The 25279-nt window shown below is 41.0% G+C and overlaps 1 protein-coding gene across 2 annotated transcripts in view; it reads right to left on the reverse strand.

Annotated features, from left to right (window-relative positions):
- The window catches only part of FAT3 (FAT atypical cadherin 3), a 320633-nt gene that overhangs the window by 18381 nt on the left and 276973 nt on the right, over positions 1 to 25279 (reverse strand). For both annotated transcript variants that reach the window (XM_086742769.1, XM_086742759.1), the window contains exons 16-21: positions 24448 to 24591; positions 23699 to 23896; positions 20436 to 21234; positions 12306 to 12440; positions 11138 to 11295; positions 3104 to 3572 (exon numbers count right to left, since the gene is read on the reverse strand). In XM_086742769.1, coding sequence (XP_086598895.1) covers positions 3104 to 3572; positions 11138 to 11295; positions 12306 to 12440; positions 20436 to 21234; positions 23699 to 23896; positions 24448 to 24591 — 1903 coding nt within the window. The remainder of the gene's footprint in view (positions 1 to 3103; positions 3573 to 11137; positions 11296 to 12305; positions 12441 to 20435; positions 21235 to 23698; positions 23897 to 24447; positions 24592 to 25279) is intronic.

Genomic DNA, 25279 nt, shown 5'->3' on the forward strand with positions numbered 1-25279 from the left:
CAGCAGCAGTGTAGACACACTCCTCGTGCATATAAAACATCGCTTTAGCAATTCCCCAAACAGGGCCGTAATACTACCCTATTCCCATAACCGCAGGATGAACTGGAAGGTAACCGGAGGCAGCTTTTTATTGATGGTGAACGGGGCAGTAAGCATTTCTATTGAAAGGAAGAGCTCACAACAGGAACATGATTATCGAGGTTTGCGTTTTAGATGATCAATTTATGTAAATTAGACACAGCCCCTTTCATTTCTGGCATGTAGCCAGCAGCTCTTTCATGTTATAATGTTGGGTAACCTTTGCTTGACTGTTTTCTTTTAAAGTTAGCTACAAATCTGAGCCTTCTTTTTCTCTCTCTTAATTTCCTTGTAAAGCACAGCAGGGTTTTTGTAAGAAAAAGGATGTTAACAGTATATGAAATCTGTAAAATTCAAATTAGAGGATTTATTTATTAAAATAAATCCGACAATTAGCCAAATACTCTCTGCGTTGGAAAAAGAGCATTATTCTCCAGAAACTTTAATAGGAGGATAACATCATAGAAAACATTAGTCAGGAGATCCTGGTGCTACTGAATGCCCTCGGATTAGGAAAAGGACCTTTCCCTGGTATATTTCTGAATGCTTCCCAGACAAAAAAAAAAAAAGCTGCCATTTTATTTCTTAAGATAAAAATTGAAGAGTTATTACCTTTTTTTCCCCCTATTTTAAATTAAAGTCAGCTGCTAATATCTATGTCAGTGAATCCAATGGCTGATGATTCTTAAATGCACACCGCAATTTGTGCCTCCACAACTGGCATTTGCAATGCTGTTGAGCTCTCCACTCTATGGAATTCAATTACGTGGCTTTTTTGCATATGGGGCACACTAACAAGAGGATTGCTTTGCCTGGTGGAAGCAAAAATGCCCATGCCTTCTCCTTGAGGGCTGGGCTGCAGAACCGTTGACGTACAGTCAGGGCCCACTGCGCTGGAGTTATGGCTTTATAACAATCCTTTATTTACATACACTGCTGAGGCAGTAAAAACAGCAAACAGATTTTGTAACGGCAGGCAGCCGAAACATCCCCGCAGGGCACCTGCCCCCTCGTGGAGGCAGGAACGCAGGCAAGTTAAATCAGTTCCGTGACTGCTTTCCAGCCGCGAATCATGTTGACACGAAAACGGTGCGTGCTGTTCCAGTAATGAAACGGGTCCAATCTGCAGTGCCGCATGTTTCTCCCCGGCCCCACTGCTCCCCTCGTATTGAACTGGGCATGCACATGGAGCTGGGGAAAAAAGAATTACTGTGAAGCGTTGTGTTAGAAAGGTTTCAATTTACTCATCCCGAGACTGCTGAGCAATACTGTAAATAGACTCAAATAAAATCAATAGAAGGAGCAGTTCTCATGCCTCCTAGGATGCTAGCTTGGCTCATGGTTAACCTCATTTATTAAGTACGGAGTCTGAACCAAAGCCGTGTTATGTCCATGTGCATATTACAGCAGTATTTCCTAGGGATTTAAATAATCTTGCTTAGCAATTCTCTCAGTGGCTGCAGCATCCTTCTGCTTCAGAATGATCTTCTTTTGCCCTTGTTGTGCAGCACTCATTTTCTTTCCTTCCCTTAGTAAATAAAGACTCTTAAGAACACACACAAGCAGCAACATTTGTCCTCGTGCCGCATATCACATCCTGGCTTGCCTGTGCTACGTTTCATGCCTTCCAACTGTCCTCCCATCTCCTCCCACTGACAGCAAAGCCGATAGCATCCCTAAAGTACCCTTCACCCTGGTATGGGAGAAGAGGTGGCTGAATCAAAGCCAAGGATCCAGAGGAGATGCTAGCTGAGACAGCTCAGCATCAGAAAACTCACATTGTCAGGGCTCACTCTATATGGGCAGGGTTATCCAAACAAGAAACTTCTCTCTAACTGTCAGTTTTGCTCAGCTCTCACAAGATTTCAGCCTTGAAAACTAAACTGTTCTAAACTTTAGGAAGTTCCTGAAAAATCTGTGTAGGGGAGGGGAGTCAGAAAGGAAATATGAGGACAAGGCTTAAAACAATGAAAAACAGAAACAGCAATTATGGATATGAGGGAACTACACGGACATAGCAAAGCAGAAAGCCCTGGATGATGGTTAAATGCTCCACAGAAAAATAGTTTAGTGCGAACTTCCCTAGGGAACAATGACCAAAACCACTGACAAGAAGTGAATGGAAAGCTCTGAACTTGCCGAAGACCATCCTCCTTCTCAGCGGAAGTTTTAGCCTGCCAGAAAAGGTAAGCAAGGCCACCTGCTAATCCAATATGGGGAACTGGAAGGGAAACCTTTACACTGCAGAGACAGAAGAGCCCTGAAGGAAAGGTCCTACATGTATGTCATTTGCTTTTTCTCCTGCTAAGATGCTGACTGTTCTTACAGTCTGGTAACTTCTGTACTATGTTACTGGGTAGTAAGTCACTGGCACCAAATCACACGAGCCACCACATAACTACTGGGTAGGAAATTCCAACACGAGCACAGTTTAAATCACTGCCCTGTAAACTTTGTATAATATTACTTAGACCTTGAAGCACTCAGGCCTCCGAGGAAACTGTAAAATACTCTTCTAGGGGGGTTTATAATGGGGTGGACTCACTATTTTCCATGCAGACATGTAATCAAATTACTCACTCACAAAAGGACCAAGGTGTTTGTGGACAGCTCAGTAATTATTAGTGACAGCTTCAGAAACAGAGAAAGGCAACACGGCCATTGCATCTGTGATGGATGTTTGAAATCACCATCTTCGTGCACAGCCTTCGAAGCTGTAAATGGATCCTGAAAAATCCAGCTGAGCATTACAGTAATTGTAATTCTATTGGTTTCTATAGAAATAGGATTATCCTAACAGCCAATAAATCAATTTCCTCCTGGAACACTAATGCAACGAGAAGGGGTACCATTTCACCGTTATTTATAGAGCAAACAGCTTTTACACAATTTGCAATACCTATCAGAGTTTTATAGAGTTCATGAGGTTTTTTTTCAAGCACGTTGCTGCATAAAACCATCTCTGGCAATAAATTTAGAGGAAAATGGGGAGGGGGGAACCCATCGAGTAATACTGAATATTTACCACCAGATGGCACGCTGGTACAGGTGCCGCCGTTCTGGCAGGGATGCCTCTCGCAGGCATCGGGGTAGAGGACGCAGCCAAGCTTCAACTCGGTCAGGCCAACCACTTCTGCAAAGCTGCTGCGTTTGTTTTGGAGCGGCAGCTCATTGTTATTTAGGACAACTGAATCCAGGCAGCCCTGAAAGCCGCTCAAGACCTGCGTTGTCCTCTTGTCGGTCAGGCTCCGGACGTTATCCACTTGGACCTGGGCGCCGAAGTAGACGGAGCTATCTGTGCTGAGGGTCTGGAAGTAGAGGGGGGCTTTGCGGCGCTCCACGTAGCTGTCGTCCAGGGACAAGCTCGTGAAATTGCGATTCAGCTCCAGGAAGACCGAATGCCAGCTTCCATCATTAACAGCCCTGCCAGAAATTCCCAGGATCCCTGGGCCACTTCCGCAGTCCAACTGGAACCAGAGTTTGCCATCCACAATCTGCGGGAGGAAAACAGAAATCAAAGCACTTCAGGCACTCAACTGTCTCGTAATATGCTCTCACGGGGAATCTGGAAATACAGAGGACTTCTAGACAGTCTCTGTGCAGTGTAAAAGCTGTTCTCCTACATGTCACTAAAATAACAAAAAGCTGTGCCTTTATCATCGGCAAAAAAATAAATACTGGCCTACTTAGAATTTACCCAAAGCCAATTACTGCAGGTAAATTGACATTATAGAAAAAAATATAGATGCAAAACACAGGTGAGGACTGGGATAATGATATGTCTCACTGAACAGGGCATGGACCGGAGGACTCATGTTCTGCTTTTGGCTCTGCTGCTGAGCAGTCGTGTCTGAGCAAGTCCCAGCATCCACCCCATGCACTGCGATTCTGCTCTCAGAGGCTGATGCTACCAAAAGGACAGTCGGGGCAAGGGACCACCTCTGAGTGTTTGAGAGAAGCTTGTGGCAAAGTCAGTGGTCACTGCTTTCAGCTGGGGATGTTAGGTGCTCTGCTCATGCATGCATTCTGTGCTTCTGTAATCTTTTGGAGCATCTCAGTGAGGTGTGGATTTGTCCTTAAGTGTCATAAGTTCAGTTCCTCTCAGTACAACAGTAAGGTCCTGGTTGGTCAAAATTTAGTTATTTTCAAAAGATGCTATACACCTGCTCTGCATATACCTCATAGATGACATAGTATGGCTCCTACTTTTCTTCCTTTCCTGATATTTATGCTGGGTTCATGGCTTTAGAGTGATTGTTAGGATTTCTCACTCTCCCTCCTGTCTCTCATCCACCTGAAGTCTTCATAAAGGGAAAACCTGTGCCAGTCTGCTGGGGCAGGCAAATTGCAGAGTGAGGGAATAGGTATGAAGTGCTGCTTTCTTGATTAGCAGTTTACCCAAAGATTTTAAGTTTCTCTAACAGATGGCAGATAAGTTTAAAATGGCTGACAAGGCTGGAAATAATTTCTTATGACCCATTAATTGGATTCAAGCTCTCCAAAAGCTCTTGCAATTATTTTACCTTTATGTCATGCTCTAGGAAGTATTTATTTCTGCAAATCCCATCTCAAGACAGCTCTGTCCCATTATTTATCCCCCTGAAAAGTTCAGGCGCTGTGTCCTTTTTCATCCTTCCCTGCAGCACACATTGCACTCTCACTGCTTTATCCATAACACATCCCTACAGCTCTGCCCTAGCAGAGCAGAGTTTCCATAGCTGTCAACACAAGAATCCCCCCAGAGCTTTGGTGGCCTGCTAAACTGGCATGGCTAATGCAGATGTGAGGATGCAGCCTTGTGTCCATCTGTCTTTGACTGTTTTTGGCTGTTTCTGGCATGAATAGCCATTTAAAACTGCCTTAGCTGAGACATCCCTTGGCATGTGTCTGAAGTGGTGCTCAAACTCTTTGCCAGGCTCTCTGATGTGGCTTGAACGTAAATGGGATACTGTTAATCTACAGGAGCAGACTGTGCTGTCATGCCATTATCAGCATTTTATTGTCCTTGGAGGTTCACAAAACTACCTGAAGAAAAGCTAAGGGTAAAATCTTGAGTTCTGATAATCTCTGCACTTCCTTCTCCTTGCCAGATCTCAGTGTTTTGACCGGCTGAATTTGAACTGGGCTGTAAACTCAAGCCAAGTCATGCTGGGCAGTTGGAGTGTAAACCACACTACTCCACCTCTCTGCAATTGCTTGGATGGGGTGGATAGAGAGATGCTAAGCATGTGACAAGCTCCCTATAAATGCCAGCTACCTATTTACTCTGCATGGCATAAGGGGCATTAGAGGGATACACATGTAGAAGGAGCCAGAAGAGCCCCTGCTATGGGCAGCTGGCTATTTTGAAGTCCTTGATCTGTAAGATGTAATGAAATTGAGAAGAAATGAGAACTATGATTGTAATACACCATGCTTGAAGGATGGATGTTGCTTGGTACTCCTACAGCTCAATCCAAAAAAACTAATGGATGTACAGAAAAATAAGTCTGGATCATTTTTCTTACAAAATCTTTTCTTACAAAGCTTAAAACTCAGCTGCAAACTATTTCTGTAGATTGAAATTGGGCCTAATAAAGCATCTGCTCAGGAGGAATCTCAGTAATCAAGATGCCCTGATAGACTGAGCTGGTTTCTCTCCAGAGATGGAGCAATAGTTTCTCTTCTCCCTGTACAACAAAATAGTCCACAAACCTTGAAGCTGCTGCTCAGAAAGTGTGGTCTGGCTCAACAGGAGCCAGATCAAACAGAAAAATACATGCCAACATGTTACACTTCGAAAAACAGCCATCATCGGATAAGCAGTTAACTTGCTTCTTATTCAAAAGGCTTTTTCCTATGGAAACTGTTCTACTGATTATATATAATATACATACACCTCCCCTAAGACTACTTGTACCCTGAAGGATCTACTGCCTGCATGTCTATTACCCTCACTCACAGAACATGCTTTTCCAATTATCTTTATAAATACACCACCACATACGAGCACCTGGGATAAATATTACACCATTTGTATACGGGAAACGATGATCTAAAAGCCTTGCTATTAAAATATGTTTTATACATCTTTCTCATCCACTTTTATTTCTTTTTACCAGCAGATGATCTGACATACGCAGTAAATATATATTGTCTGAAAGGCCATGTTTCCTTCCTTTTATTAAAAAAGCACTAGTAACCTCCACCTTAGGCTAGAGTGACAGATGGAAAGGATGGTTCAACGCTTACAGTACTAGCCTCAGATATGATAGATATGCATGGGAATCCACGCTCTGCAACACTCTTCCTCTGAGATCTCAAGCAAGTCATTAGCTTCAGGTCTCCGTCAGTAAAAGAGGGATAACGTCATTTCCCTACCTCACACCACTGCTTTATGGATACATACATTAAAGACTGTGACATGCCCAGGTACCTCTAGCAATGGGACCATGAAAATACTTTCATTAATCAGATGGTCAAAGGCCTTTCTGTAGCGGGGCAGGAAGGAAATATTTGTCCCCTGATGGCCCCGTGCCTCAAGGAGGAGGAGGAAGAGCAGGAATAGCTGGTGAGGAGCAGGGGCTGCAAAGGTCTCCTGTCCTGCCTATTTATCAGCTAGGCTGGCCAGGCAGGGAGGAGAAACCTCCTCCATTCAACAGGACAAAACGATGACCCCACTCCTAAGCATGGAGAATCAACCATGGATCTTTGATTCAGCAATCAATCCCTGGTGTTCCTGTGATTCCTTGTGACCACAGTGATGTCAGGGACATTGTCCAATCCTCAAAGGGGGCTCTTTGATTACAGCCTGGACCTTGGTACCAAGAAAAGCTGAACTTCAAGTTGACTTCTTACTAAATGAGGTACATTCAAGCAAATAGGATGGAAATCCAATGAAAGGCCAGTGCTGTTGTCCAGACTCAGAAGTTATCCAGACAACAGCCTCAGTGGGATGGCTGGTCTGGTTGAGAGTAGGCAGCATCAGATGCTCAGTTCAGGACTGAACGTGTGGCACTGCTTTTTTTCTCCACCTATGCAATGTAACACAGCAGAGAGCCCCAGTTACTTCATCTCACAGCACAGAGATACAAACTCCTCAACCACTAGCTAATGCAGCCGACAATGCCAGCAGAGACCCTCTGCACCAGGATGAAAGCAGAGAGATGCTGCCTCATCCAAGCTGGGCAGACAATTCCCACCAAGCTTCCACCTCTCAGGGCTTTCTGGGCTCAGTTACAGCATCTCTTATTACAGCTGTTAGGATAGTGAGGTTAACGCGTACTTAAGCATGAATGCTCTCTCAGACACAAAATTCCTCACCTGTAGAGAAGTACAAAGAACAGAAAAGGCTCCAAAAGCTGATGCAATCTGTTACATTTCAACAGTTTCATTCAATGAGCAAAATGGAGCCAAATGCATACTGTAAATTATATTAGAATATTAGCCTGGCTAAGATGTTTGGCTAACGTCCATATTTGTGTATCAACATAGGTAATAAAATGATCAAACAGTTCTTCCGAGACCACCTTGGGCTCACATCGTCCATCTGCAGTCACACACCACAGATACAGCACGCTGCCTGCTAATCTATCTGGGGAAATATTTCGTTAGCCAAATTGCATTTCAGGTTCGTTTGTGTAAAACGGTGTATTTAATTAAAATATTACTCGTTTAAACTCCAGCCATAACTGGGACCATATCCAAGCTTCAGTCTTATCCAGCATAAGCCATGCAACAGTAATGCATTAAAATGTATAATATACTCTTAACTAAACCACGCAAAGTTTTATATTAACTGCCTGGATGGAAGAACATATGCTTGCCTTTTACCATTTCACAGCTATATTTCTGGCACGATAGGAAAGTCTGTCTTTACCTATTGTTAATCCTTCAAACTTCACAAAACAAGTTAAATCTCTGTTATATTCCTTGAAAAAAAAAAAGAAATGAATTTTGGAATTCTCTTCTGCAATAGCCTCATAATGCTTTAAATTGTTATATCTTACTTTTCCCATAGATGCTACATGGGAAAAATAAAATGGTGATACCATTTTTGGCACACGTAATCTTTTCAAAGGTAAAAAAAAAAAAAAGGCCACCAACCTGCATCTCATTTTACTCCAATTGTCTTAAAAGCAAGAGCACACAATGAAAAAAAATGGCCAGCCTCTCAAAATCGATGGATGAGTTGCTTTATTTGAAACACCTGAATAAATAACATCCTTATTATATTATATCAACACAGTGTAGCTGGTAGGCTTTCAACAAAGGAGTAGACAAGCAGTTTGCTCTATGGAATTGATCATTCATCCAAGAAGGACACTGTGTTATGATTATGAAATATTTCCATCCCTGGAGTTATCACAAATGTATGAGCTCCCAAAATTAAGCTGGTCATTTAAACACTGAAAACCATATTGCAGCATTAATTTTTAAATAGACTGCAACGGGGGAGACTTGCTTCAAAAAATCAATGCCACTATACGCCCCAACAGTGGTGGTGTTTTTTGCCCATCCTCCCATGGGCTCATCCTATGTGGTGGGTCTAAATGTCTTCCACCTCTGCCTTTGTTTAGAACTCAGTGCCGATGCTGGGCCCTCTGGTGCTAACCCGGTAGATACTTAAGTACATGCTTAAAATTAACGTATGTGAGTAGTTCCAATTGCCTTCAAATACAGGAAGTTAAGCAAGTGATTAAGTGCTTTGCTGGAGTGATGCCAGGGTGCTCAAAAGAGCACGGGATCCCATCCTTTATCCTCTATTTGGAAAGGTTCTCCTTATGTTTTATTTAATTGAAAGCAATGCTCAAATGATAACAACTTCACATTTATAGACCTCTAATTAATCTACTTAATGGCCTCATTTCTGAGCACCTACGTATCTCACAACATACGTACGTAGTTAAAAAAAAAAAAAGACCTTACCTCTGGTTTACAAATAAAAAAACAAACATATGCTTAGAAAGTCTAAGGGTAATCTGCTTGAAAACACCTCAGTTGAGGATCCCCGAAGTACAGTTCATGAGTCAGCTGCCAACTCTGAAGAGACCTGCTACAGGTACATCCCTTGGGCATAATGCCATTAGTCTGCTGTAGAGCACTTTTGTGAGACCTTAGTCTGATGTTCCTCTGCTAAATGGCCTTCACAAACAAAGCTCTAGTAATTCCTTATCTTTTAAGTTATGCCATTTCTTAAAAAACCATGCTGAACATAATGCTTTACTTTTCTTTAACCCTATGCTTACAGAAGCCAAGGGCCAGAACTGGGAAAAGGACGTACCCACTGCAGCAGCAAATCCTGACCTACCTAAAAGCTGAGCATGAGGCTCTGGGAAGGGAATTCTCTGTCCTTTCCTGTCCAATGCATGGGAGAAAGTGGAGCCCTTACATCCATAACACCCTGTATAAGACCCTGGACCTCTCTCATCAGACACATGAGGCAGCAGCTGTGTCTGAAGCTCTCTACTAAGTACCGCATGAGACGGGTTCAGAGGAGATCCTCTCTTAGAGCTAGGAAGCAAAAAAGAGCATGACCTGGAGGTTGACCTCTGAGATGGGAGCAGAGCAGCCACAGCTCTTGTTGCTGCTCCTTCAAGTATTATTTTTTTCTCCTAGTATCTTTCAAAGCAAAATGGTTAGGTGATTGTGTGAAGTGGTGACTGAAAGCATGTAATTCCTACTCCACAACTAAAACCCCAACCTAGGTGACCACAATGAGGGGCTCTCTTATTTATTTTTATAATCACATGAATTTTTCTCTTTTGGAGGCAAAATCTCCCAGCTTCAACTGGAGATTCTCACTCAGTTGCCTATGATCTGACCAGCTGGACTCCTTAATCATGATAGTTTTATACACTAAGCTCTAACAAAATAAATTCTCCTGTCATCATTCTAACTCCATTTCAATCTGCCTGTATATCATCTCCTATTGTTTTCAAGTGGCACCTTTCACCAGGGCCATTTGTTTTTTTCCAAGCATTTTTCAAGACTACAAAATTGCAAACATTCACTACTGATATATACTAAGAGCAATCATGAGGAAGACTTCAAAGAAGGTCTTCAAGCCTTCAGTTTTGTTTTTTGTTTTTTTTTCTTTTTTCAACAAAAAAGTATGCTGAAAAATTCAAACTGCATTTCTACGTGTCTCAAAGCAGAGCTTAAATTGTCTTGTACAATGCTGAGAGTCCCCAGTGAATGACAGACAGTACACCTACTCATGAAATATTTCAATCTAACAGCTATAAAATTATTTGTTGTCCATTAATAACTCATCTAGCCATTTTAACATTACCTAAGCATTCAGCCAAAAGAACTCTACAGATTGCAAACACAGACACAAAAGGCTCTGTGCCATTTTTTCCCACTGCTGAATTATAGGACATGGCTGAGTTACAAAAGCCAAGGTCTTCATTTTGTACCTTAGGGGCTCCAGCAGAAATACTACACATGTAGGCTCTTGGATGAGTCTAGCACTCCCTTTCCTTTCAGCAGATAGTTACCATTCCCCAGAAACCCAACAAAGAACAAAAATGCGTGGAGAGCTTATCAATTAAATAGTGATTGGATATCAATCTCCAGCTACCCCATGCCTGTCTCAACAAATAATCTCAATTCACAGAGTGCAGAAATCTTCACATTCAGTAGGAGACACGTTCTAGGCAGTTGGTTTCTGGAATTAACTCGACAGCAATGAGGGCATATCCTCTAGCCACAAGTGTGGAGACGGGAAGATCAGCTATTTCAGCACACATCATTTTGACTATACGGTCATATAAACAGCCAAATCTTACATCTTGTGCAGATTGGCGCCTGCATGCAGACACATGTAATGTTCTTATAATGAACAGCACCCAATGGAGTATTTTCCAAGTAAAGTATCACTAACAAGTTGCTTTTTTGATTGTTGTTGCTGCCATTGTCAAAACTGTTTTTTTTTTCCCTGTTAGCATGAAACAGATCAGACTTCATATTCTCAATCTACAGCTGAAATGAGAACAGCATTCCCCAAATTAGGAGCCAACAGAAAACACACAATCAAGGAAAACAACTGCAGAAAAAGATAAGTTATTTTAATTACCTTCAAAATTATACAGGGATTCGCTCTGGTGTACATTATAATCCCATTGCTTTGCAGCGTTCGCAGACGGAGAGCCAACTTGAATTCCTCTTTCTTGCTATTTTCAGAAACCCGGTATTTAATGTAGCTATTCCCAGCAAAGCTAAGGGAAGTGTGGCCTGAAATAACCATTTTGAAAAGACACATGTTCTTTTAGTGACACATGAAATAATTCTTCAACTGTCAAGTTAATTAAAGAATTTATGGAGCTGATGAGAATGTCTAGGAAGAAATAAATAAAACCCAAAATTTGATGGGGAAAAAAAGCTGGCAGCTACTACAAAACCATATTGTACTTTTTTTTGAAATTATTTTTCAGGGGACAGAGGACAGTTCTGTTTCTCCATAATTATGAAAAACAGAGGTTTCTCCAAGTATTCAGGATTTTTAAGGTTATACACTCCTGGAGTCACGTATGTTACCTCATCGATAACAGTCCAAGATGACCATGCCTGTACATCAGGCAGTTAAGTTATGGCTAGAAAGTTAGGTGTGGGCAGATGCCAGCCAAATTCTTGCAATGAGTTCCTTGCAACCACTGGCCAGGATCACAGTGACAGAGATCAGTATCTGCTGTGTTTTCATCAGGGAAATACATGTTCACTGTCATGCAGCCCTGGATTCACTGAAGTCAATGGAAAGCTCCACCTCACGGGCTTTCCACCAGGCTCTTTGTATCCCAGGGAACAACACAGCTGCAGAGAACTAACAAATGTCCTCAAACTTTCTTCTTGGGATGGTGTAGTGTTTTCATTAATAAAGACTGGAATTTTAGTAATCTAAATTGTAAGCAGAAGAGTTAATTATAGAGCTTTGCCCATGGCAGGAAAACATCTGGCATAAGAGACTCTAGGAAAAGTCCTGTTTTCTCAGCAGCCTGTTTTACTGGTCTGGGATTCAACCAAATCAGTGGGAATTTCCCAGTGGAAACTGGATCATGGTCTTCATACAGCCCCACAGCTATGAAGACAAGTATTTTTTCAGGGCTATAAACAGATATGCCAAATACCAGTGCTGAGAAGGGTTAAGCAGAACATCTTCGGTTCACTTCCGTGGCACCTCTACCTACAAAACGAGAATGGCAGCACTCTTGTTCAAGTGTATCCTGCTTTACCACTGTGACATGCACCTGAGCATTCGCCAAGCTTTCCTGGTGGGCACTGGCAGATGAATGGTCTCCGGTTAGCTTCATACCCCACACACTGCATGTCCCCTGGACACGGCTTCTCCAGACAGGGGTCATTAGACCCTGGGCAGAGTCCTCCTGCAACAGGTTAAAATACTGTCAGGGATACACAGTGCAAAGCATGATCTGCAGCAATACAAGAGTAACAAAGACAATTACTGATCTCACACTTCAGTACAAGCAAAGAATGGCTTAATAATAATAACAAGAACAAAAAAAAACCAAAACCCTTCACAGAATAGATGTCCTTTGGACAAGTACATAGCAAAACTGTTATGGTTCTTCCTCAAAGGCTGCCCTAAAGCCCACGGTGACGTATTATAAAAATCAACTATTATGAGCAGTAGCTGGTTTATAATTGGTGTTGTGACTCTCAACCCATTCATTTTGTTACTAAGCCTCCTGCGTAGGGTATTCAGAGATATGAGAAAACAAATGACTTGAAGCTACACACTTCTTTTGCCCCAGCACACTCATGGGAAGCAAATTTAAGGAGGCAGAGTTTCCTAAGAGACAAAATGACAAAAAGCCACTTCTGGGCTACAGAGTGATAGCTGGACTATCCATCTTCATACTGCACAGGACACGCTGCCAGCCTGATCATACAGCATAGGCACACTTGCCCTGTCCCCATATTCCTCCTGACATTTCTGAGATCTTACATCCTGTTGTGCACCTTGCTTAGACTGCCAAAACCTATCCACCTTTCTTCTGGTTGTGACTACACAAATCCTATTGCATCTGGCACTGCATATGTCCAGGGAGGGAAAAAAAAAAAAAAAAGGAAAAAAAAGAAGTGAATTACTTACTCTGGACACTAAGAACTCAAACCGAAGAAATTTTAAAAATAAAAGAATAAGTTGATTGTATTTATTGACATTACCTAATTGAAGAAAGAAGCAGTTTAACATTCTAAATAGTCAGTTGTAATTTATAATTATAAATTGGACAAAACATCCATATTCTTTTTATTTGAGGAAGAGCATAATTTGCATAAAATTGTTTTGAATGCTAGTGTCAACTCTTTCCTAAAAATCTTTTATTAGTATGGAATCTAATCTTGCCCAAGAAGAGGTGAATTCAGAACTACTACTAACTTCCTAAGAGAAGTAATCTGAATGGACAGATGAATACTGAGTTTTAAACTTGCTTAAGGTTCTTCAAAACCTCCCAAATTCTTAACATCCATCAAGCTGAGCATTTTAAGGGCTTACTTTAAAGTCTGTCAATGTCAAAGGAACTTCTTGCATACCGTTAAAACTGGTTAAAACTTCTATATAACTTATAAAAATGTTAATTTTTTTTGTTTGATTGTCCTAATCTTAAAAGATGTGCAAACACTGTCTGCAATCATGCAAAACATGATACAAATATTGCTGCTTAATATATGAATTCTCAGGAATATACAATTTCCACAACAGTTAGCCTTTTCTTGGTTGCAATAAGGAGCTTGAGAGATGCAGGGTCAGCTTCTACCTTTGGACATCTCTGTGCGGCTGCTATCAAAGGAGCCTTTAAGTACAGGAAAAAAGGAACTCCTGCCCTTGCTTCTGCAGCCAGAGCTGAAAGCCAGTTGCTGGGAATGGACAGTCATCTCGTATTTTGCCTATCAAACTCATTTACTTAATACATGCAGGTGATGATTTTAACAATAAAAAGTCAGCACCTTCCTATCCATCACTTTCTGAATACTGGCAGTTCTAGTTTATTGCAGGACCCTTATAATATTCAAAAACTACTTTATTTTTTGAGCCTATGTATTTTATTTACAACTTATAAAGGAAGAAATCACCCTGTCATAGAGTGTATCTCCAAAACTAATGAAAGAAAGAATCTTATTTTTTTCATACTTCAGTACAAGCCAAGCAGGGCTCATAGTAAGCACAGATGAAATTACCTGGCACTCTAAGTATTTTCTGGAAAAAGAAAAATTACCACTATGGGTTTCAAAGTGGACATGGGCTGACTACAAATATGGCAATGACTGTAAATGTCTTGCATGATGTACAGCATAGTCAATTTAATCTTTAACATCCTCCTCTCCTTTGTCAAACATTTGTTTGAGAGGTCTATGCAGTAAAGGATTTACAGGACTGCCCGTAGCACTGTTAGAAAATGATGCATGGCAATCTTTATTAATCACTTTAGTAGGTAACATTAGCAGGAACAACAGCTGCAATATACAGTCACACTTTAAGTCTTATAGAATCAAGAAACAAATGTAATTTAATAGGGTCAGCACTGCAGAACTAAATTCTATTTAAATGCAAGGTCTGCAGAACTTAACAGAGAACATGATGTTTTTGACAACTTTTATTTTTTAAGAAAAACCACCTCATTCTTTGGAATTCAATGGCAAGTAACGATTATTTCTGAAATTACAACAGGTGGTTAAATATTCTATAGACTATGTTGTATTTTCTACTTGGTTCTTTCAGCTATTTTAATTCATTCTTATGTGACAAATACACAGCCTTCTGCTGTACGCAGAGTATATCTCTCCTCTGAACACACTTAAACCTTTTGTGAGGCTGCAATTCAAGTGTGACTCTGCGTAGCTGACAGAGAAGTCATTTGGACAGAAGCCCCACAACTCGTCAGTGTGCGGCAGAACGGGGCGCTGAGATTTCCAAATGGGGCTCCGCAGATTTTCACATCCCCTAACCTATGACTGTATCTTTGACAAGAAGCAATAAAGTGATAGCTTACTTTATTACCATCTCTGCCAGTTTTTTTACTGTATTCAAACTCTGATTTGTACTTCAGAGTCATTCTTCCACCATCAAAAAATGTATGGAAAGGATCTAACGTATTTAGTGCAGCTGTGGAGGCACACTAAAGAACTGGTTATCCTGGCAGGCCACGAATAGTTCTTTTGGTAAACTACAATAAAATCAATTTTTTATTCATCCTGCTGCAGCAAGATTTCATACCTGTCACAAAATTTTTAAAATATTCAGACTTGGGAGACGAAATGCTTTATGCCTGTCTCTATGGTTATAAGTATATAAGCTACAAATCTGCATTATTGCATTGCCCTAGCTAACACGCATTTTCAGGCTGATTTCACAACTATGTGGAGCAAAATTGTGAAATTGTTCAAGGTTATGTTGTCCACATCAAAGATTTACGGCCTGAGTTTAAATAAAATTATTCTAATGTTGCATTTCCACTCCAAAGAGCAGTCTATTTTACCATCCAACAAGAGATTCAAGAAATACGGATTTGAATTGATGGGTTTTTTTTCTGTAGGCAAGTCCAGATGACCCACAGCATTCCCTTGAAACTCACATTAGTATTAATAAAGGTGTTCACCACAAAGTATCACAGAGACATATGAACTAGCATCAATCAGTGCATGGCAGGAGAAGGTGGAATAGACCTACTTGATTTTGACAGATCACCTCTGGTTTAATTCTCTAAAAGAAGGATTGTAAAGTTATTACAATCTTCCTACTAGTATACTGAGGAAGAAAACACTCTTCCATTGCAAAATGAGACATTTATTTAATTCCTGTCCATCCCAAGAAGGATTGCTTCCAGGAATGAAAATATATTTGAAAATTGTGCACTTCAACAATTTTAACTTGAGCCTTGCGATATTTGGTGATTTCTGTAAGCCCATTCTCCTGAATCTGTACAATTATAAAAAAAAAAAGTCTGTTTCAGTTGCAGAAAAAAGCTTGAAAGGCGACTCCTGAGGGCCAGAGTCCCAGAAAGCAAATAAAACAAAGCTCCAAACTGTTATTTTTAAAACAATCTAATAATTAGCTTAGTGGGGAGGAAGACAGTCAGCCTATGAGCCGCAATGTGGTTTTCTTTTTGGAGCATGGTAATCAGGTGTTGTAAACAAAGATTACCATATACATATAAGTGCAGAGAGCATAAACTTGGTTCTGCACAAGTCAGCCACGGAGTTCAGTTAGCTCAGGTGTCCCTGGAAAACTCTGTGTTACACAGTGTGTCCTAGGGAATCAGATTCTCTCCCAGTTTCAGAAAATCTGAGACATTTGACCTCTTCCATCCACTCCTTGATCACAGCTTCTCTTAAGATCCCTGAAGTGATAGACAGCAATTCCCACTCCCCTGATTCTACAGTCACATCCCTGCTTCATGTGTCATCTCTCCCACATTTTATACAACATTCTGCTACCTCACCATGGGCCTTAAAATAGGGGATATTCACAGGGAGAAACGTCACTCACAAGTGCAGTGTTAAAAGTCTATCAAATCTATCTGTAGTTCTTTGTTCCCAATCCCAGTTCTGGCTACCTTGCTGGAACAACTCGAGGCTCATTAGTATGTATGTGCTTCCTGAAAATGGGAAAAGCAGTGTTGTACACATAGGAATTGGTTTCCTGATGCCCAACCCTGCAAAACAGTCAGCACTCTTTGAGGAGCAGTGTGTGCTCTGTGTAGCAGAGGACACGGACCGCCTTTTAAGATTAGGTCCTGTATTAATAGCAGATCATACAAGGCATCACAGTCTATGATTTCCTTTTGTCAGAACACTCACAAAACGCTAGAAGTGGCTCCATAAAGTCTGAATTGCCTGGTTTCATGAGAAAGTGGTCAAAGACTGCTATCCAGTTGATTAAATAACGTGGATGTGAGTGTCTGCACTTTTGCTGAACACTTCTGGGTCTATTAGAAAAATTCTTTCAAACTATTAAGCCAGAAACATATTAAACACTTGAAATAGAATTCATCTCATCTAACTTTAGGGCATGATTCATCCGACTGATTTTAGACATCTAGGGAGAGATGTATCACATCATTAAAAATACCTCATTCTTTCCACTGTCTGCGAATGGGGCCTGGAGTGACCAGCTCAGACGTAGATATATACCCACATTTGTCAAGATTATTTTAATCCAGCCCTCTCCCATAAACATATTAACGTAACCTCACTTTTGTAAGATTATAACGCAGAACAACTCTATAGCAAAGGAGTCCAAAGAAAACCTGCTTCTGCCCTGTGTCTTTGTCTCAACAGAAAAAAAAAATTACTTCGCATCATGAAAAAATAAAAACACGGAATAGATTTTTGCTTCTGAAAAACGAGAATGCCACGAGAACTATTTTACATGAATATATTTATTCCGGTCTTCCTATCTTTATTTCCCACAAGCACTGACAGATGTTTGCATACCTCATGCCACGTGATGAGAGATTGGCAATTGCATGGCCCCTACAGCCATGCTGACACAAACCCTCGTTTGTTACAACATTTTTCATACAAACACAAGCAGATGAGCCAGAAATCTAAGGAGACAGCCTGTTATTGGAAAACTCTTTAGTTCGATTTTATTGATTTTAAAGGCTTAGATTGATGGACCTGAACTTTAGAACCTATCCTTCCAGAGCTGAGCTGCTGACGCTCTGAAGTTCACCCGCTGCCTGCTTTACAGTCTCGCTGCATTTTCACATTAGATAACTCCGTTTGCTCACAAAGGTAATCTAGGTAAGTTATGCACAGCTGGCATGCATAAATTGTGCATATCTGTGACATCTGCCAGTGGGAAAAACACTCCAAGTATGATACATATTTCAAGAACGAGTGAATTAGTTCAAACTCAAGCTTTCTGGGTCATAATTGAATCAGATCTCTGGAAACATATGTAATATTTTAATGGCTTTATCATAATTCAAGCTATTAATATTTACTGCACTGGATTGTGAAACTATCCCAGTAACAGAAGAAGTATAATACTTTTATTATACTGATAATATCTTGGTAATCTTGTCATGTTAAACAAGCCAAAAGAAATTTATTCTAGCATTTTGTGCTCTTTTTCCTGACTTGCTGCATTAATGTGCATGTACAAGAACTACCCGCCAAAGAAGTATTCGCATTTTTCCAGCTCTTTTACCGGGCCTAGTCTTTAGCCTGCATGAAAGCAAAGCTATGAATACATTCTCTAATTAATAGACCCTCAGAAGTTTGTGTTACCTCCTATGTGACAAAACACAGCGTGCCTGTGTATTTACCTACATAGCAAGACGTTTCTTGTGGCTCCTTTAATTAAAAAGAGTAGGAGAGGCTGAAGCATTAACTAATGTGGAGAAAGGCACAGCGTGGATTTTTTTTTTTACTTCTCACCCTGATCTCTTATCTCTGTGCAAGTCCAAGGCACCAAGGCTTTCACCTCTCTGGTAGCCGTACCTAAATCAGCAGCTCTGGAGACTTTTTTTGTTACGGGCTGGATGGTGGACCGGACATGCACAACCCCACCCCAAGTCGTGTGGAACACCCATGGGAAATCAGCAGATAGTGGCTCGAATGGGAGCTGTGGGAACCTTCCCAGCTGTCCAGCTGGACCAGGACAAGCTGCCTGTTGCAACTGTTCCCATACTGCAGTCTTCAACCCATGATAAATGGTTCAGAGGCCAGGGACCACAGACGGTCTGCAGAACCACACTGCCGTTCCAGCAGCCTGCCATACATTCTGAGAATTGACTGGCACTTGACAAAAAAAAATTTGGAAATTGCTGTCCCAGCTGAATTTCTGTGCTTCCAGTGCAAACTTGCTGTGCGCGGAGAAAAGGGAAGAGAGCTGCTGGATCAGAACTGTACTGCATTGTAAAGTCTTCTCCTTGGAGCTGAGCTAAGCAATCACTTACTATTACTGTTTGAAGGGAATAATACATTATTATTGACTTTAATAAGTAGTGAAATGACATTATAAACAGAGAAAATTTTGGCTGCCAGAAAACGAATTTCTGACAGTGAGGGTTACCGCTATCCCCATGGAGATGAGGATTTTTGATTTCTTGGTACGAAAATGAGACAAAGCTATGACTTAGAGAAAAGCAAAGTGCTTTGCAGACAGTGCTCCTGCCCTGGCTCCTGGACTCGTCTGGAGGATACCGCAGCATTGTCCCTTTTAAACCTGTGAAAATCCTTTATTTCAGAGCCTTTCATGTGTAACAAAATGACGGCTATTGTTAAAATAGATACGTCTGTTTGAAACTCACAACGCTATTACTTAAACATTGACCAGATAGTTTGCTCTTGAATGTACACAAAAATACCTCAGATACAGAATTCTTATATTTTTACAGAACTGAACTTCTATGGCATTATTATTATTCACACGCTGCAGGAGACAATGCTTTCTGGTTAAGTTTTATGCAATTTATGCCTATTTTCATCCCCACTGAAGTCAATGGTAACACATCAAGTCCTGCTGAATGCTGCAGAAAACAAAGGTTGGTTACTGAGAGACATGGCTGCTGAATTCTTGTACTGCTCTGTGTGTGTATGTGTGCATCTGTGCTTAAGAGGAGGGAGACTTAGATGTATTGATTTTACAGCAGCTTTTTTCTCCGCTCTTAAATGAAGTGGAATGAGGAGCAAATAGCGTGGCAAACAAAAGAAACAGAACTATTACTATAACTGCCTGAGGTTTTATACTCCAAGTGCAGAATCATAAGGAAGATCGGTTTTTGAGTCTATCAGTCATATATGCCCATGTGAAAGCTCTGCCAAAATGTGGAACAGCCTGAAACCCAGCCAAAACCCCATCCTGTCACCTACTGTAGCATTAAAGGTCAGGAATAGTGCTTGCTTACAGTTATTTGATGAAATACTTCATTGGTTTCCAGGCCTCTCTGCAAAGACAGGACTGGAAAAGGCCTTTCCGCCTGCACAGCTTAGGTCAGGTGTCCTTTTCCTTGGAGACGGCGGGTGTATCGCCGCAGAGCATGCTGTTCCGCTACAGTCATACTACAGGTTTATTTCAGTGGTGACACCAAGGGGGTGGCAAACCACATCCTTCCCTCTCCTCTCCCTTCCTTCCCCTCCCCTGGAAGTTGGTTGATGGCTGTGATTATGGAGCCTCCAGGAAAGCGGTCTTTGTCGTAAAAGGCCAAAGTTCATCAACTTCCATTTACATCAGTAAACACGAACAATTCTTCCTGAGCCTGAGAAATCAATTCCCACAATACATCAGCCTGTCGTGCTTTAACAGACTGAATTGAAATGCCCCTTCTAATCTGCATCAGAGGAATAAAAACGATCCTATTGCATAATGTGTAAAGATGCAGGGGGGAAGAGGGAGCGGTACTCACCATTGCACATGCAGCGCACATTCCTGTAAAAGCGGGGGCACACAAAACTAATTCGTGCCGTGCTATAGGTCATCAGGGAATGTGAATCAACAGACAGGCTTTGCTCACAGTGTTGTTCCTGACAATCCAGTCCAGAGCAATTCTTCTCCAAGATAGCAGAAATACGAATCACATTTTCCAAGTGTCTCCTTGCATTGGTAAGCTTCTGAATCAAATAGGCTGGCTTATAGAAACCACCGTTGTGCATCTGAACTGCAAACAGCATGTCAAGCTGATTGCTGCCTGCCACCGGCTGAATACTGATGATGTGCAGGCTGTCTTGTTTTTGGGAGAGCACTGCGTTTCGCAAGGTACGCCTGAACCCATGCATGTGAAGGCCCACAAAGTCTTCTGGGGAAACGTTCTCAAAACGGATTGTGACTGTGTTCTGCAGCATTTCTTGTAGCAATTGCTCAACGTGGACCACAACATCGATGGGTACCTGGAACCGGCCATCACTGACAGAGACATTCAGGACATACTTGCCGTTATCAAGCCCTCCAAGGGCAATGATCTTCCCATCATGGTTGTTGACCTTGAACAAACTTTTCTGCTCTGATTTTAGCGTATATGTGAGGACATCATACACATCCTGATCTGTGGCATGAATCTTCCCAATGACTCCCCCTGGAAAATCATCTTCCATGGTGACAATGAAAATCTCCAGCGGAATGGCAGTTGGTTTGTGAATGCTCTCTTCAATAACTCTCACCTGAACATAGGTGTGGGAAACCTGCTGAGGCTTCCCAGAGTCCTTTGCCTAATGTAATTTAGAAAAAAAAAAAAATCCACATATATAACACAGCCAACAACCATAACTTCTTGCTATATATATTTTCACAGCCTCAGTAGTTCCGAAGACCTCTCAAAAGAACTTCCCAAACGCATTTGCAAAATACATATGTAAAGAAACGTCTCAGCCATTTCTAGCAGCGGAGCTTAAAACTCTTTAGGGAAGCACAGATATCTCATCTAAGTGGATTGCAGAGACAAACGTGTCAGTAGAAGGCCTCATTACTCAAACTGAAATGTTCCCAGGATCCCACAGCTATCACTTGTCCTCTTCACAACAGAAACATTTGAATGTGGTATATTCTGCACCAAATGGAGTTTGGGCTCACTTCTGCTCTGGAAAAGAGACTGAATTCCAGTGAAATACCAGCAACAGTTTTGGCCTTGTTTGGTGTCCTCCAAAGTTTTTCAGACTCTGTTCAGTTTGTGCAGATGTGAGGGAGTTCAGAGTTTCTCTACAGCACTCTGTACCACTTTACCTGAAGCAATCAAGAAAGATGCTGGAAATAAATAAAAATTATCACCCTACAAAAATGAAATAGGGTGTTTCTGCCTTTACTAATGATAAAATACGAGTGTAGCACTGCACTTGGGCAGATGACTGTATGACCCAGAGCACATATGATAGCATAATTTGCACTTTTTATAGAGACTAAAAGAGCAAGTATGACAAAAATCTCAAGGCCACCTTGACAGAAAGGTGTGCAAACTTGAATTAGTGTCCTTTCCTGCACTAAGAAAAATGTTTCATTGAAGTCTCTGTTAACACATACTGCTCCACACGGTTATTTGCTCCAGAGAAGAACAGAAGACTGAAAAACCACTGGGCAAAGATGTAGCACACATTCAAAGATCTCTGTATTTGGATATGGGGAGGAAAATTTACAAGCTGACAAAAAAAAAAAAGGCAGGACAGCAACAGTAACATGGACATTACTAGGAAAGGATTAGTAACTCTAAGACACTGTAAAAATTCATCCTCACTCCTAAAAGAGCTGGGTGGAGTGTTTTAAAAAAAAGAAGTATGTGTGTGTGCACACACATACACTGTACATGCACAGACACGACATCCCACTCCACTTTCAATTTTAACATTGCTTTTTAATAAACCTAACACTGGAAGAATCTGATGGTGGAAAGCAGAAACCAGCATGCTGGCAAATATGAATGGAAAGAAACGTTTCTATTGTCTGTGTACAAAAGGAAACTATAAAATATGTTTTCCCTGCAGAAATCCCTAAAGAAAATAATACTGGGAAGAATTAGGCCTCCAGAATCTAACAGTGCGCTTTTCTGAACATGTTGGTGCATCTCAAACATTGTGGTCTGTCTAATATTTCATTTACACGACATACTTGGATCCATATAGCCAGAGGATGCAACTTAAATTTAATTCTCATGCCGAATTTGGGCTATACTGGAACTTTGGCTAGCAAAATTGCCCTGAAAGCAGGATATTTTAGGATGAAGGAAAGTAAGAAGGAAAGGTGAAGTTGTTTTTTTATTTTCCTACAAGGCTCACAAAATGGGTTGCAGGAATATTACGTGGCAAACTCAAAACGTTCCTTGTATTTGAACTGTCAATTAGCATCAGAGCTTATAGTTTTTGAATTGCAACTAACTGAGGATGTTACTGCTACAAACAGCATTAAATGTGCTTGTAAAGGAGCAGACAAGCTGTATTTAGAGAAATCAACATCAGTAAAGCAAGTGGAGAAAGCCTGCACTTCAGGCTTAGCTTACAGGACCATGTCCCATTTCAATGCAAAGGTCCCTAGACTTGCATCTTTACTGAACCCTACTACATTTTCTCTGGCAGGCCTGAGAAATGTGGACAAATTACTTTTGGATTTACAGTTTTGTGTAATCAGAATTACCCTGGTTACAAAGTTCCTCAACAATAACTCTAAAGCTGAATTTGAGCTAGACTTCTATTGCATGTCTTATTTTCACATTCTTTAAAAGCTAAGTTGACCTTGGAAATGTGATTTCATGAATTCTTGGTAGGCTTCCAAAAATTTATGATTAAATTCATGACTTAAAAGCAGAAGCCATTTTCCTGCCTAGAACAATATTTTGCTGTCACTCGTTCTGTGGCGTATTTATATGTATATAATGTATTTTTTCTTATTTTTCTCGCTTAGCTACAGAAAAAAAAAAGATGAAAATCTTAAATCATAACGGCTGCTGCTCAGAAAATCCATTTCATGCAGAGGAAATTGGAAAGGTGGTTGGCTATCTATTTATATTTATATGAAATTAGGTTTAAGGACATCAAAGGAAATATACCATATTGTGCACTTGTAAACTGGAATGCATGGTATTTACTCATAGAATACAGTCAATTAAAACCAACCCATAGAGGCAATGTACAGATGAGCTACCACTATGAGAGTTTTTGCTCCTGTACGGACGCAAAAATCAAGCCGTACCTGCACGCAGAGCACATATTCTGTTGCAACCATCTGCTTGAAGATGACTGCAGATCTCAAGACGCCATGAGGGTCCAGTGTAAACTCCTCCTCTTCATTGCCAGTGAGGATGGTGAAGGTAAAAGGGGGGCCATTGTGAAAAGAGTCTTTGTCTGTCACTACCAGCTGCAAAATGCTTGTGCCCACTGGTTTATTTTCCTTCACACATATACACAGCGTATAAAGAAAAGGATTAAAATGATACATATCACAATCATAAAATACCACATTTCACTATTGAGAATATTCGACTGCACATTCTTTGCTCAAGATGACATTTCAAAAGCAGTGTTTATTTGACACCGCTTACGCCCATGGACTGGTAGCAGAGATGGAAGTACCCATCACATCTCCAGGGACCAAGGAGCTCTGCCTGATAACTGTGTCTGATCAGGACTGACAAATCATTAAGACTCGCACCCTGAGCAAGACGTAAAGAAGCACAAACTCATCCCAGCGCAGAGTTTTTGAGGCCACAGTACCTGGTGCAACAGGGATGAATGCTAAAATGTATGACAGATGCTGAGATTAAGGAGTCTCAGCAAACAGAATCTTGCCAAAGACTTAAGACAGACAAGTTTACACTTTCCTTTAAATAAGACCACTTGATATATCTTTTGCAGATAAATCATCAAAAGCTGCTTAACTGAAAGCAAATGCTTTTGTATTTTGAAAGTCAGAGAAGTTTTTGATGTGCAGGATAAACTTACTTGAATTACAGCTGTATAGTTGGCTGGAGTAAATACAGGGCTATTATCATTCACATCAGAAATGTCCACGTTGACCGTCACAGATGAAGACAAAGGAGGGATGCCGCTGTCTCTTGCCTGGATAACTAATGAATAACCAGATATCTGCAAAAAGGTGAAAACATTAAATCATTGTGAAAGCGGTCCTAAATTTTAACTCATGTTCTTTACATCCAGTGCACCACCTACGATTTCTAAGGAAAGTCGTCTGGCCTCATTACCTTCCCTGCCCTTAGTATAACATCATCCTGTTTATTGCCACACTGTGTCCCAACTTCTAAGGCTATCAATAGACGTAACAGCTTCACCGTATTAAAATAACTGTATCAGATTATGCACTTCTGCAACAAAGGGGCAGACAAAAACCAAACGACGGATAATATCCAAACTCAGGCAATACTACTGTAGCTAACATTTTCATCTCTCCTAGGTGCCAGCTGAGATATGTGACCTAAGTCTATTTATCTTAGGGTTGGTTTCCAGGATATTATATAAATTGCTTATTAGAGCCTACCTCAGTTTGACATACTGTTTTTCTAACATGGCAATGAAGAACCAAGAAAAAGTTTACAGGCTGTTGGCTTAAATACCCTGGAAAATATTTGGGACTACTGAAGACAACAATCTCTGTAGCAACAGGATATTATCTATCTACCATTCAGCAGAAGATAAGGGGTTTTTAAGCCCACTTGTTTGCCACAGACACAAACTACTCAGCACGGTGTGGGCAGTTCAGTGCATCACCCATGGGCCCTCTCCGCATGCATGTGCCCCTGTGTGAGGTGTGAGCCTA

This window comes from Chlamydotis macqueenii, chromosome 1 (genome assembly GCF_036417535.1).
Source record: "Chlamydotis macqueenii isolate bChlMac1 chromosome 1, bChlMac1.mat, whole genome shotgun sequence".
NCBI lineage: Eukaryota > Metazoa > Chordata > Aves > Otidiformes > Otididae > Chlamydotis > Chlamydotis macqueenii.